The 13,205-nt window shown below is 43.4% G+C and overlaps 1 protein-coding gene across 1 annotated transcript; it reads left to right on the top strand.

Moving 5' to 3' along the window:
* Nucleotides 1–2,435: 2,435 nt before the first annotated feature.
* Nucleotides 2,436–3,826, top strand: LOC133775084 (uncharacterized). Its single transcript, XM_062213166.1, has 2 exons — nt 2,436–3,388; nt 3,725–3,826. The coding sequence occupies exons 1-2, from the start codon at nt 2,792–2,794 to the stop codon at nt 3,824–3,826; spliced, it is 699 nt and encodes a 232-aa protein (XP_062069150.1). The 5' UTR covers nt 2,436–2,791.
* Nucleotides 3,827–13,205: the final 9,379 nt, after the last annotated feature.

Raw genomic sequence — 13,205 nt, 5'->3', positions numbered from 1 at the left:
TGGGGCTCGAGGTCGCCCTCAGACCCATTCTCTGCAGGACCAGTTGGAGGTATAATTAAGTGTTTTCTGTCTGTTGTTCTTTGTCTTGAGTATTCTGACTGGATTCTGACTGAAGTATTCTGACTGGCCAGTATCTGACCTGACTCTGTGGGACCAGTGGGGGAGGCAGGCGTGCCCTGCAACCCCTGGTCCGTTCCGGACCAGTGGGGGAGGCAGGCGTGCCCAGCAACCCCTGGTCCGTGCCCCGGAGGACGCTCCGGGATGAGAGGGGAAACCCTCGGTCCGTTCCCCCGGAAGACGCACCCGGGGTGGTCTGGAGGTGGGTCGGAGACCAAGTCTCCCTCCTTCCCGGGGAGGGCTGGTCAGGTAGCCGCTCCCAAAACTATTTTAGCCATGTGGTTTGTCTTACTTATTGTATATGTTTGTGCATTGGCTGTTCTTTTTGTTTGGGCTAAAATCCTTGCACACATGGGTCAACAAATAACCACCCCTTTAAGTCTCACTCTAGATCACTGGAAGGACGTTCGAGAACGCGCGCGCCACCTCTCATTGGAGGTTAAAAGGAAACAATGGGCAAAATTCTGTTCCTCAGAGTGGCCGGCCTTCGAGGTCGGCTGGCCAAGGAACGGCACTTTTAACCTCGATATTATTTTACAGATTAAGGCACGGGTCTTTCAGCCAGGATCAAATGGACACCCTGATCAGGTGCCCTACATTACTACGTAGGAGGATCTTTCACGTAATCCTCCTCCCTGGATAGAACCCTTCTCCTTCCCGACGGAGCCCATACGGACCCCGTTACCCCCTCCTCCTATCCCGGTTGTGCCAACCTCCTCCCTATACCCTCTGAAGGAGATTCGAGATCCAAAACCTGACAAGCCACCGGTTCTTCCGGCTGATCAGGACTTTCTGCGCTTTGACTCTCCCCCACCCTATCTTCCCGGCCAGCCTGCTCCCCCGCAGGAACTTCCACAATAACCAGAGCGGGATGTGCAACCTTCTGCACCACCCCTTGATTCCACGAGGGCAGGGGAAGAAGTCTCAGCGCCTCCCCCGCCCTCCAGCTGCCTGCGCCTCCGTCAGGGGCAGGCAGGGGGCTCGGGAAGCGTCTGGAATTCGCAGGCTTTTCCTCTTCGCTCGGTGGCTGGCCAGATGCAGTACTGGCCATTTTCTGCTTCCGATCTTTATAATTGGAAAACCCATAACCCCTCTTTCTCTCAGGACCCCCAGGCTCTGACTGGGCTGATTGAGTCAATTTTATTGACTCATCAGCCCACCTGGGATGATTGTCAGCAGCTCCTGCAGACCCTCCTCACTACTGAGGAAAAGCAGCGTGTCTACCTTGAGGCACGGAAAAACGTCCCTGGAGCAGATGGCCGACTGACCCTACTGCTAAACGAAATCGAGGAGGCGTTTCCCTCAACCCGTCCTGATTGGGACTACACCACCGTTGCTGGTAGGGAGCGACTTTGTCTTTACCACCAGATTCTCCTTGCGGGTCTCAGAGGGGCTGAAAAGCGCCCCACCAATTTGGCCAAGGTACGTGCAGTAGTGCAGGGGGCTGAGGAAACGCCGGCAGGCTTCCTAGAAAGATTAATGGAAGCCTACCGTATTATACAAGATTTAATAAAGGAGGCAGAAAAGATTTACAACAAAAGGGAGATCCGAGAGGAGGAGGAGGAAAGGATCCGCAAGGAGCAGGAGGAAAGGGAAGACAAAAGAGACAAAAAACGTAATCGAGAGCTTAGTAGAATTTTGGCCACCGTAATGCAGGATACAGAAAGGAGTAGACCAGGACAGAATAGGGACTTGGGAGACAAACGAAAGCCTCAGGTGGAAAGAGATCAATGTGCCTATTGTAAAGAAAGAGGACACTGGGTCAAAGACTGCCCGAAGAAAACACAGGGACCAAAGAGGAGACCAGTTCCAATCCTGTCCCTGGAAGAAGACGACTAGGTGAGTCAGGGCCAGGAACCCCCCCCTGAGCCCAGGATAACCCTTGAAGTGGGGGGCAGACCGGTAACCTTCCTGATTGACACGGGAACCCAGCACTCGGTACTGACTTCAGAAAAAGGGCCTTTAAGCTCCAAGATTTTCCTCAGGCCTGGGCAGAGACTGCGGGAATAGGGCTGGCCGTCAACCGGCCTCCCTTGATCTGAAGCCCACGGCCATTCCCGTGTCAGTTCGTCAATATCCGATGGGCAAGGAAGCTAAGGAAGGTATCCGGCCACATATCCAGAGACTGTTACACCTAGGCATTTTAAAACCTTGTCGTTCACCTTGGAGTGCCCCCCCTACTACCAGTAGAGAGGCCTGGTACGGGTGACTGCCGCCCGGTACAGGACTTGCGGGAGGTTAACGGGAGAGCGGAGGATATGCATCCCACGGTGCCCAACCCCTACAATCTGCTAAGTACCTTGCCTCCGACCCACGTATGGTGCACTGTGTTGGATCTAAAAGGTGCATTCTTTTGTTTAAGACTGAGCCCTCAGAGCCAATCCATCTTTTCTTTTGAGTGGAAAGACTCAGAGACCGGGTTTTCAGGACAACTCACCTGGACAAGGTTGCCTTAAGGATTTAAAAACTCGCCTACCTTGTTTGATGAAGCTCTGCACCTAGATTTGGCCGACTTCCGAGTCAACCATCCGGACCTGGTCCTCCTGCAATATGTGGACGACCTCCTCCTTGCCGCTGAAACTGAGCAGAGCTGCCACTCTCCTCAGCATTCTCCTCAGCAATTCATTGCCCCGGGCACCAACGAGGAGACGACTCCGTAGCAAGGGGAAACAGGATGGCAGACGAGGCCGCTAGGGCGGCAGCCCTGAGCCAACAGGTGCTCCCGTTAAAGACAATTGAGCCCACCCAAGTATCGAGGGAACCACCTTTCCTCTATTCGGACCAAGACTTAGATACGATTCAGCGGCTCGGTGCAGAGTATGATGAACAAATAAGGGTTTGGAGGCTCGGAGAGAAAATAGTCTTGCCACATCAATTGGCTAAAGAAATAATTACCAGCCTCCATCAATGGACTCATTTGGGATACAAAAAGCTAAAAGCAGCCTTACAGGAAGATAGGCAGTCTTACTACATCCCCGGACTTGACTCTTTAGCCCAGCAGGTGACTGAATCCTGTGTTCCGTGTGCCAAGGTAAATGCCAGACACCTCAAGCTCCCGGAGGGAGCTAGGGTAAGAGGAGACCGACCAGGAATCAACTGGGAGGTCGATTTCACTGAGATAAGGCCGGGCAGTTATGGGAATAAGTATCTTCTAGTTTTTGTAGACACCTTCTCCGGATGGACTGAGGCATTCCCCACAAAACGGGAAACCGCCCAGGTGGTCGTCAAGAAGATCATAGAGGAGATCTTCCCCCGGTTCGGCTTGCCTAAGGTAATTGGGTCCGACAATGGCCCAGCGTTTGTCTCCCAGGTAAGTCAGTTGGTGGCCAAAGCATTAGGCATAAATTGGAAATTGCACTGTGCCTATAGACCCCAAAGTTCAGGACAGGTAGAAAGGATGAACAGAATAATTAAAGAGACCTTGACTAAATTAGCGTTGGAGACTGGTGATAAAGACTGGGTCCAACTCCTCCCTATGGTGTTGTTCCGGGTCCGAAACACGCCCTCTCATTGCGGGCTGACACCATACGAAATCCTTTATGGAGGGCCCCCACCAGTAGCAGGCTTGCTTGACCTTGCCAGTGACTCCGTTGCCGATGCCCCTAAGTTACAGGCCCGGTTGAGAGCACTCCAGATCATCCAGAACCAGGTCTGGAAACCTCTTGCAGCAGCTTACCAACCCAAGATGACAACCATTCCACATCCTTGATGCTGTGTATGTCCGAAGGCACCAATCTAAGACTCTAGAGCCCCGGTGGAAAGGCCCCTTCACTGTGCTGTTGACAACTCCCACCGCTCTCAAGGTCGACGGAATCGCTGCTTGGGTCCACGCCTCACACGTGAAGCAAGCACCACCTCCCCAGGGCCCCGAGGATCTGGATAGACCAGCCAAATGGAAGCTCCAGCGCACTCAGAACCCACTCAAGCTAAGACTTTCAAAAAACTGTTTAATATTTATGATGTTCCTGGCCTTTCCCCATTGTTTTTCCAATCCCCATGTTCCGCAATTGTTAACGTGGAACCTAACCCAGTCCAGTAAGAACAGAGTTTCCTCCCTCCAGTGAGGCAGGTTCTCCCCAGGCCGGTTCAATAGATTTTAAGATTAAAATCTTTGCAAAAAGAAAAGGAGGGAATGAAGGACCCTTATGGGGGAGAGGGACAAGAAACTAGGCCTGGGCAGATATCAGGGGCTTCTTAAGAGGTTAGATGTTCCCCAGGGTCCAGCGGGCACGTTCTCTGGGAAGGAAAAGTCTATCCCCTTTAGAGAACCTCTAGGCATGCCCAGAGCAGAGCTGCCACTCCCCCTTCGAAGAGTCTCAGTACTCTCCTCAGCATTCTCTTCAGCTGGTTCCCTCAGTACTCTCCTCGGCATTCTCTTCAGCTGGTTCCCTCAGCACTCTCCTCAGCATTCTCCGGTATGCTAATTATCCCTCTATATAACCTGTGTGAAACTGCCGCTCAGGGCTCCTCACCGCCTTAGGTGGGGGCCCGTTTGCGCAAACGTACAATAAATACCTCATGCTTTTTGCATCAACTGGTCTGGAGTCTGGATTTTTGGGCGTCCTCTCGAGCAAGTGGGCATCTCTACAACTGAGAGGTCCAACAGTAGCTCCATGGTTTTGGCATTCTTATATGAAAGGTATATAGAGATTAAAATTTCATCAAAACATGACATTGGTAAAAATGTATTGAATTGATAAATATTTTGGTTTCCTAACTCCCTATTATTAATTAATTGATATTAATAAAATGCCTCTGAGTTAAAAAGTATGTATAGGTAATACATGTTTGAAAGTCTTTGTAGGGGTGGGCATTGTACTGTAGCAGATAAAATGACCTGTGACACTGGAGTATTCTATATGGGTGCTGATTCATGTCCTGCCTGATCCACTTCCAATCCAGCTCTGCTACTCTCCTGGGAAAAGCAGTGGAAGATGACCCAAGTACTTTTGCCCATAACACCCACATGGCAGACTCAGATGAAGCTCCTAGCTTCTGGCTTTGGCTTGGCAATGTCCTGAGTATTGCAGCTACTTGGAGACTGAACTAGCGGATGGAAGTCAGTCTCTCTTTTTGTCTCTCTCTCTCTCTTTCCCTCCCCCCTCCACTATGATTCTCAAATAAATCAGTAAATCTTTAAAAAAAAATCTTTGTATTTTCTCTATATATTCATTTCCTCTTTTTTAAAACCCCATTTTATTTTGATATAATTAACAAAAATTATACATAAATACAGCCATATAAGTTTGGGGATAAGAATGCACCTAAGAAACCATCACCACAATTAATGTTCTAAGCATTTCCATCACATCAGAAAATTTCATTCTGCCTTATTTTTCTGTTTCCTTTGTTTTGATTAAAGCAATTAAAATCTACCCAATGGCCATGTTTAAATATACAATGTAACTTTTTATTATTATCTTTTTATTTTGTTTAAGGAATACAGCTTCATGCATTTAATATATACAGATTTGAGAACTGATTGTTATTCTCCCCCACCTCCCTGCTACCCATTCTCCCACCTTTCTTCCTTCTTCCTCTTCCTTTCTCATTCTTATTTTTAAAAAGATCAATTTTCAGTTAATTTTTATACTCATAAGATTAACCCCACACCAAGTAGAGATTTCACTGATTACTATGAAGAATAAAAGAAATAAAGATCAAAAACAAACAAACAAGAAAAATGTTTCCCAACAGTCAAGTAAAGGTCTGTTCAAAATCATCACATCTCAAAGTGTCAGTTTCACTCCTCTAGATTACATTTGAGTACTCTATTAGTTACCACAGATAAGAGTGACCATACGGTATTTGTGCTTTTGTGACTGTATTATTTCACTTGGTATAGTGGTTTCCAGTTGCATCCATTTTGTTTCAAATGACAGTATTTCATTTTGTACCATTGTGTAGTTTTCCATAATGTATAGATACCATAATTTCTTTATTCATTCTTTGGTTGTTGGATATCTGGATTAATTACATATCTTAGCTATTGTAAATTGAGCTGCAATGAGCATGGGGATACAGATAACTCTTTCAGATGCTGATTTCATTTCCTTTGGATAGATTTCCAGGAGTAAGGTGGTGATTGGTAATATGGTAGGTCTATATTCAGCTTTCTAGGATATGTCCATATTGTCTCCCACAGTGGCTGTACCAGTTTATATGCCCACCAACAGTGGATTAAGCTGCCCTTCTCCCCACAACCTTGCCAGCATTTTTTATATTTGTCTATGTGAACCATTCTAATGAGGGTGAGGTGAAACCTAATTGTGGTTTTGATTTGCATTCCCCTGATAGTGATCTTGAGCATTTTTTATGTGTATATTGGCCTTTGATTTTCCTCTCCTGAAAAATATTTGTTCAGTTCCTTTGCCCATTTCTTAACTGGATTGTTTGTTTTGTTGTTGTTGAGTTTCTTGAGCTCTTTATATACTCTGGAAGTTAATCCTTTTGTCAGTTGCATAGTTTGCAAATATTTTCTCCCATTTTATCAGTTGCCTCTTCATACTGCTGAGTGTTTCTTTTGCAGTGCAGAAACTTCTCAGTTTGATGTAATCCCACTTGTTAATTTTAGCTTTGAGTACCTGTACTTATGGGATCTTTTCCAAGGAGTCTTTCCTTATGCCAACATCTTATAGGGTTTCTCCAATGTTCTCTAAAAATTTGATATTATCACATCATAGAGTTAGGTCTCTGATCCATATTGAGTGAATTTTTGTGTAAGGTGTGAGGTAGGGATCTTTTTTCATACTTCTGCATGTAGAGATCCACATTATCTTGGCTCCAGGGTTGATTTTTGCTCCATTGTCAAAGATAAATTAGTTGTAGATGCGTGGATTTATTTCTGGGGTTTCTATTCGTTCACATTGTTTCCATTGGTTCACATGTCTGTTTTTGTGCCAGTACCAGGCTGTTTTGATTATAACTTCCTTATAGTATGTCTTTAGGTCTGGTATTATGATGCTTTCAGCTTTATTTTTGTTGTTTAAGATTGCTTAAGCTGGGGACGGCACTGTGGCACAGCAGGTTAAAGCCCTGGCCCGAAGCACCGGCATCCGATACAGGCACCAGTTCTAGTCCCAGCTGCTCTTCTTCCAATCCAGCTTTCTGCTATGGCCTGGAAAAGCAGTAGAAGATGGCCCAAGGACTTGGGCCCCTGCATCCACGTGGGAGACGCAGAAGAAGCTCCCGGTTCCTGGCTACAGATTGGCACAGCTCTGGCCATTGTGGTCATCTGGAGAGTGAACCAGCAGATGGAAGACCTCTTTCTCTGTCTCTACCTCTCTATGTAACTTTTTCTTTCAAATAAATAAAATAAATCTTTTTTTTTTTTTTCCCGGGAGAACCACAAGTTTAATTTTCATAAGAGCATTCATTCCTCAATTATGTCAAACATGAAAATGTAAATGGCAAATTTAATGCTAACAATGTCCCTCAAAGCACATTGGCAGCAGGTAAGGCACATTATGTTGAGTGGGTGCTGGCTGCCTAGGAGGCAGCCCCCAAAGTGAGACTTGGGGGGGCCCAGGGGAGGGGGTCTCGGGCTGTTTTCTCTGGGATGCCTCTGGAAGAGCCACAGCCTCAAGGTCAAGGGCACAGAAATTCCTTCTTCCACACGGCAGGGATGTGTGCATCTCACGGACGTGGGCTCCCTGGCACCCACTCTCAGCACTTCCTGTGGGTGTCAAAAGCTCCACGTGTTGGCTCAGCAGCAGCCGAAAGCTGCCAGCAGAAGCTTCCCAGGGCCTGAAAGGGAACAGAACTCCCCAGAGACTGCCAGGACGCACAAGGGGATCAAGCCGAGAATCCGCGTTTACAGCAGAATTCCAGGCCAGGGGCTGCACCCTCTCAGAGGAGCAGGCACAGTTTCTGGCCATGGGTGTGACAGAAAGAGAGGAGAATTTCTTCTATTTTTAACTAAAGCCACTGACAATAGCCACCAAAGGATTTCAGTGTCTTTTTCCATAAAGAAAACCCTCTGAAAAATGGCCATGATCTATTGACTCTCAGCTTTATATATATATATATATATATATATATATATATATATATATATTATAAATATATATTTAAAGCAATCTATGGCCAAAAACCCCCAGATATTGTGTACTATCACATGCATTAAAAATATCTGAAAGACTATCTGCCAAACTACTAAGCGTATCTGATGAGTATGGGACACTTTTTAAGCAAAAATAATAATGAAGCTCATTAAAGCTGGAAGTCCCACTAGAGATGCCCATCTACGGATAGAGTCATCTCTCTGATGACAGACAGCTGTCCGAATAAATCTTTTTTTAAAAAAGGATTGTTTAAGCTATTCTGGGTCTCTTGTATTTCCATATGAATTTTAGCATTTAGTATCATTTTTTGCTAGATCTGAAAAGAATGTTATAAATTATTTTCAGTAGTATGGACAATTTGAAGATATTAATTATTCCATGAACATGGAAGATTTTTACATTTTTAAATGTCTTCTTGTATTTCTTTCTTTAATATTTTGTAATTTTAATTGTAGAGATGTTGACCCCTTGATTAAACTTATTCATAGGGATTTAAATTTTTTGTAGTTATTGTGAATGGGACTGAATTTAGAAGTTCTTTCTCAGCCTTAGAATTTTCTTTGTATACAAAAGCTATTGATTTTTGTGTGTTGATTTTATATTTTGCTACTTTACCAAACTGTTTTATGAGTTCAAACGGTCTCTCCATGGAGTCTTTGAGCTCCCTATATAGGGTCAGGTCATCAGTAAATAAGAATAGTTTGAGAATTTATTTCCCTATTTGTATCTATTTGAACTATTTTTCTTCCCTGATGGCTCTAGCTAAAACTTTCAGGACTATATTAAATAGCAATGGTGAGAGTACATATCCTTGTCTGGTTCTGGATCTTAATGGGAATGCCTCTGATTTTTCCCCATTCAATAGGATGCTGGCTGTGAGTTTGTTATAAATTGCTTTGATTATGTTGAGGAATTTTCCTTCTATACCGAATTTGCTTAAGGTTTTCATTATAAAAAGGTGTTGAATTTTGTCAAATGCTTTCTCTGCATATATTGAGATAATCATATGGTTTTTGGTCTTCTGGTAATTAATGTGGTTAATCACATTTAATGATTTTTGGATGTTGAACCATCCTTGCATACTAGGGATAAATCCCACTTGGTCCGGGTGAATGATCTTTCTGATACATTGTTGGATTCGATTGGCTAGTATTTTGTTGAGGATTTTTGCATCTGTGTTTATCAGGGATATTGGCCTATAGTTTTCTTTCTCTGTAATATCTTTTTCATGTTTAGGAATTAATGTGATGCTGGCTTCATAAAAGGAGTTTGGGAGGATTCTCTCCCATTCAATGTTTTGAATAGCTTGTGAAGAATTGTAATTAGTTCTTCTTTAAATGTCTGGTAGACTTCAGCAGTGAAGCTGTTGGTATTCAATCTCTGTTTCAGTTATTGGTCTGCTTAGGGGTTCTATGTCTTCATGACTCAATGTAGGTAGGTTGTATATGTCCAGGAATCTATCCATTTCTTCTAGGTTTGCTTATTTGTTGGCATATAGCTCTTCATAGTAATTTCTTATAATTCTTTTTATTTCTGTGGTATCTGTTGTTATGTTTCCTTTTTCATCTTTGATTTTGTTGATTTGCATCTTTTCCCTCTTTTTTGTTGTTTAGTTTGTCCAATGGTGTGTCAGTTTTCTTTATTTTTTCAAAAAACCAGCTCTTATTTTCAATTTTGTATATTTCTTCCTTAATTTTAATAATCTCTTTCCTCCTACTAATTTGTGGTTTGGTTTGTTGTTGTTTTTTTCTAACTCCTTGAGATGCATTGACAGCTCATTTATTTGGTGACTTTCAAATTTCTTGATGTAGGCACTAATTGATATAAACTTCCCTCGTAACACTGTTTTTGCTGTATCCCATAAGTTTTGATATGAGGTAATGCCATTTTCATTTGTTTCCATAAATTTTTTAACTTCTCTTTTGATTTCTTTTGTAACCCACTGTTCATTTAGGAGCATGTTGTTCAGTCTCCATGTGTTTGCATATGTGCTTGGGATTCTTGAATTTTTGGGTTTGAGCTTCAATCCATTGTTAACAGAGACAGTGCATGGTATTATTTTCATTTTTTTGAATTTGCTGAGACTTGTTTTATGGCCTTGTATATGGTCTATCCTGGAGGGAGTTCTGTATACTGTTGAGAAGGATATGCATTCTGCAGCTGTGGGTTGAAAAATTCTGCAGATATCTGCTAGGTCCATTTGATCTATTGTGTTAATTCTGTTGTCTCTTTGATTTTCTGTCTGGTTGATCTATCCATTAAAGAAAGTGGGGTGTTAAGCTGGCACCACGGCTCAATAGGCTATTCCTCCACCTGTGGCGAAGGCATACTGGGTTCTACTCCCAGTCGGGGCACTGGATTCCGTCCTGATTGCTCCTCTTCCTATCCAGCTCTCTGCTGTGGCCCGGGAGTGCAGTGGAGGATGGCCCAAGTCCTTGGGCCCTGCACCCGCATGGGAGACCAGGAGAAGCACCCTGCCTCCTGGCTTCAGATCAGCACGGTGCACCGGCCATAGCAGCCATTGTTGTGTGAACCAACGGAAAAAGGAAGACCTTTATTTCTGTCTCTCTCACTGTCCACTCTGCCTGTCAAAACAAAACAAAACAACAACAACAATAAAAAAAATGGGGTGTTGAAGTCCCTTGTTACTACTGTATTGGAATCTATATCTCCCTTTAGATCCATTAGCAGATCTTTTGAATAGCCAAGTACCCTATAACATTGGGTACATATACATTTATTACAGTCACATGTTCCTGTTGTATTGATCCCTTAATCATTACATAATGTCCTTGTCTCTTTTAACTATTTTTGTTATTTTGTCTAATATTAGGATTGCTACTCCTATCTTTTGTTTTTGTTCATATGCAATATCTTTTTCCATCCTTTCACTTTCAGTCTATATGTATCTTTGTTAAGTGAAGTGTGTTTCTTGTAGGCAGCAAATAGATAGGTCTTCTTTTTTAATCCACTTGGTCAGTCTGTATCTCTTAACTAGAGAGTTTAGGCCATTTACGTTCAAGGTAAGTATTGTTAAGTAACTACTTGGCCCAGCCATTTTTCCTTGAATATTTCTATCATTTACTTTGGGTTTCTTCCGTACTTTTACTAGGGGTGTTCCTGTTTTTGCCATCTTTCATGATGGTGGATTTTTCTGTGTTTCTGTGAAGCGCATCCTTTAGCATCTTTTCCAAGGCTGGGCACTTGGTGAAAAACTCTTTCAATTTCTGTTGTTTATGGAAGGTCTTTATTTCACCTTCATTCATAAATGAGAGCTTTGTTGGGTACAGTATTCTGGGTTGACAATTTTTTTTTTCTCTTTAGATTTGAACTATATCTTGCCATTGTCTTCTAGTCTGTAGTGTTTCTGATGAGAAGTCAGCCATGAGTCTAATTGGAGTTCCTGTGAAGTAAATCTGACATTTCACGCACATTTTAGAATCTCTTCTTTATGCTTTACTATGGAAAGTTTGACTACAGTGTGTCATGATGAAAATCTTTTCTGGTCATGTCTGTTAGGAGTTCTTTGTGTTTCCTGTACTTGGACATTCCTTTATTTCTCTTGTTTTTGGTCTGACTGTAAAATTTTCAGAGATTTATCTTCTAGCTTGGATATTCTTTCTTCTGCCACACCAACTATGTTATTAAGGGTTTCTACTGCATTTTTATTTGGTCTATTGAATTTTTCATTTCTATTATTCCATTTTGATTTCTCCTTAAAGTCTGAATTTCAAGAGAAAAATTTTCATTCATATCATATGTGGTTTTGTTTAGCTCATAGATTTGCTTCTGATTACTTTTGAGTAATCCTATGATTATTTTTTTGAATTCCATTTCTGTCATTTCCTCAATCTCTCCATCTTCACATTCTAATATTGAAATGCTATATTCCTTTGCAGAGGTCACAGTTTCTTCCTTATTTTTATTCCTGGAATGTTTGCACTTATTTTTAGGTATTTGTAAAATATTTTTTATTCTGATTATTTTTTTATCTTTGAACTATGCCTCTGTGGCTTAGTGGAATATTTGTGCTTTCAGTGAATAGCAGGAGGTGTGTGATAGGTGTGGTCAGGGAATTCTGATCAGTGCTCCAGAATGGGGTGAATATCTGGGGTAACACCCAAGTTGGGTATCGTAGCTTTCCTCTGGTTAACTGAAGGAGAGGAATGGTCACCTCTGTGGTACAACAACTCCTTCTCCTCCAGGCTGAGGAATGCCAAGATGTTAGCCCCTGTGTGTTCAACACTCATCCACATCACCATATGAACTACACATATGATCTGCCAGGCCCTCCTGTGAGCACCATTCCCACTGCTGTGATCTGCTCTAGGCAGCCAAGGAGCTCTGAGAGTACACTGCAGCACTCTGATTACCCAGAACTCAGCTACATCCTGTCTCCACTCATGAGATCACTGTGTTTTCTCAGTCTCAGTACCCAGGGCACTCAGAGTCAGGTAGTACAAGTGGAGCCACTCTGCCCTGCAAGCCCATCCTGGCCACAGAGGGACCAAGGTGTTCCCAGAGCTACTGTCTCTGTGTGTTCCAGCTTACAGTATTGAGTCCTGTCCTCCCAACCAGATTCAATGCTGGTGGAGTACTTGGGCTTTCCTCTCTGGTAAAAATCACTGGGTTACAAACTTAATACCTGCCTGTTGCAGCCCTGCTCACTTCAGGATTGTGCTGGGGGCTTAGGAGAGTCCTGCAGGCTCTGCTCTTCTTCTGTAGGGGTGGCTCCTCCTCCCCTCCCATCATCAGGTGAGTGCAGTTGGCATGATGGAGACCACCTCAGTTAGTTGCTCCTGCACTGCTGTGGATACCCCCTTCAACTGGGTGAAGGGCAACCCCCAGAATTGCTGTGTGTGTGCACAATTGGGGGTGGCCATTACATACTATCTATCTATCTATCTATCTATCTATACACACACATTATATATATTAATGACAGGCCCTATGCTGTTTAGGTGATCTTTAGGACTTATTGTCTTGCATATTTGAGACTGTACCTTGTGATCACCCATATTTTTC

Source organism: Lepus europaeus, chromosome 16 (genome assembly GCF_033115175.1).
Source record: "Lepus europaeus isolate LE1 chromosome 16, mLepTim1.pri, whole genome shotgun sequence".
NCBI classification, from domain to species: Eukaryota; Metazoa; Chordata; class Mammalia; order Lagomorpha; family Leporidae; genus Lepus; species Lepus europaeus.
Note: the sequence above shows the minus strand (reverse complement) of the source record. Positions and strands in the feature narration are given on the sequence as shown.

What these genes read in the sequence shown, in the direction of transcription:
- LOC133775084 (XM_062213166.1), top strand. Translation starts at nt 2,792, where the DNA reads ATGGCAGACGAGGCCGCTAGGGCGGCAGCCCTGAGCCAACAGGTGCTC. An exon ending in CCCGGTTCGGCTTGCCTAAG is followed by an intron (nt 3,389 to 3,724) that starts GTAATTGGGTCC and finishes GATGCCCCTAAG; the next exon opens with TTACAGGCCCGGTTGAGAGC.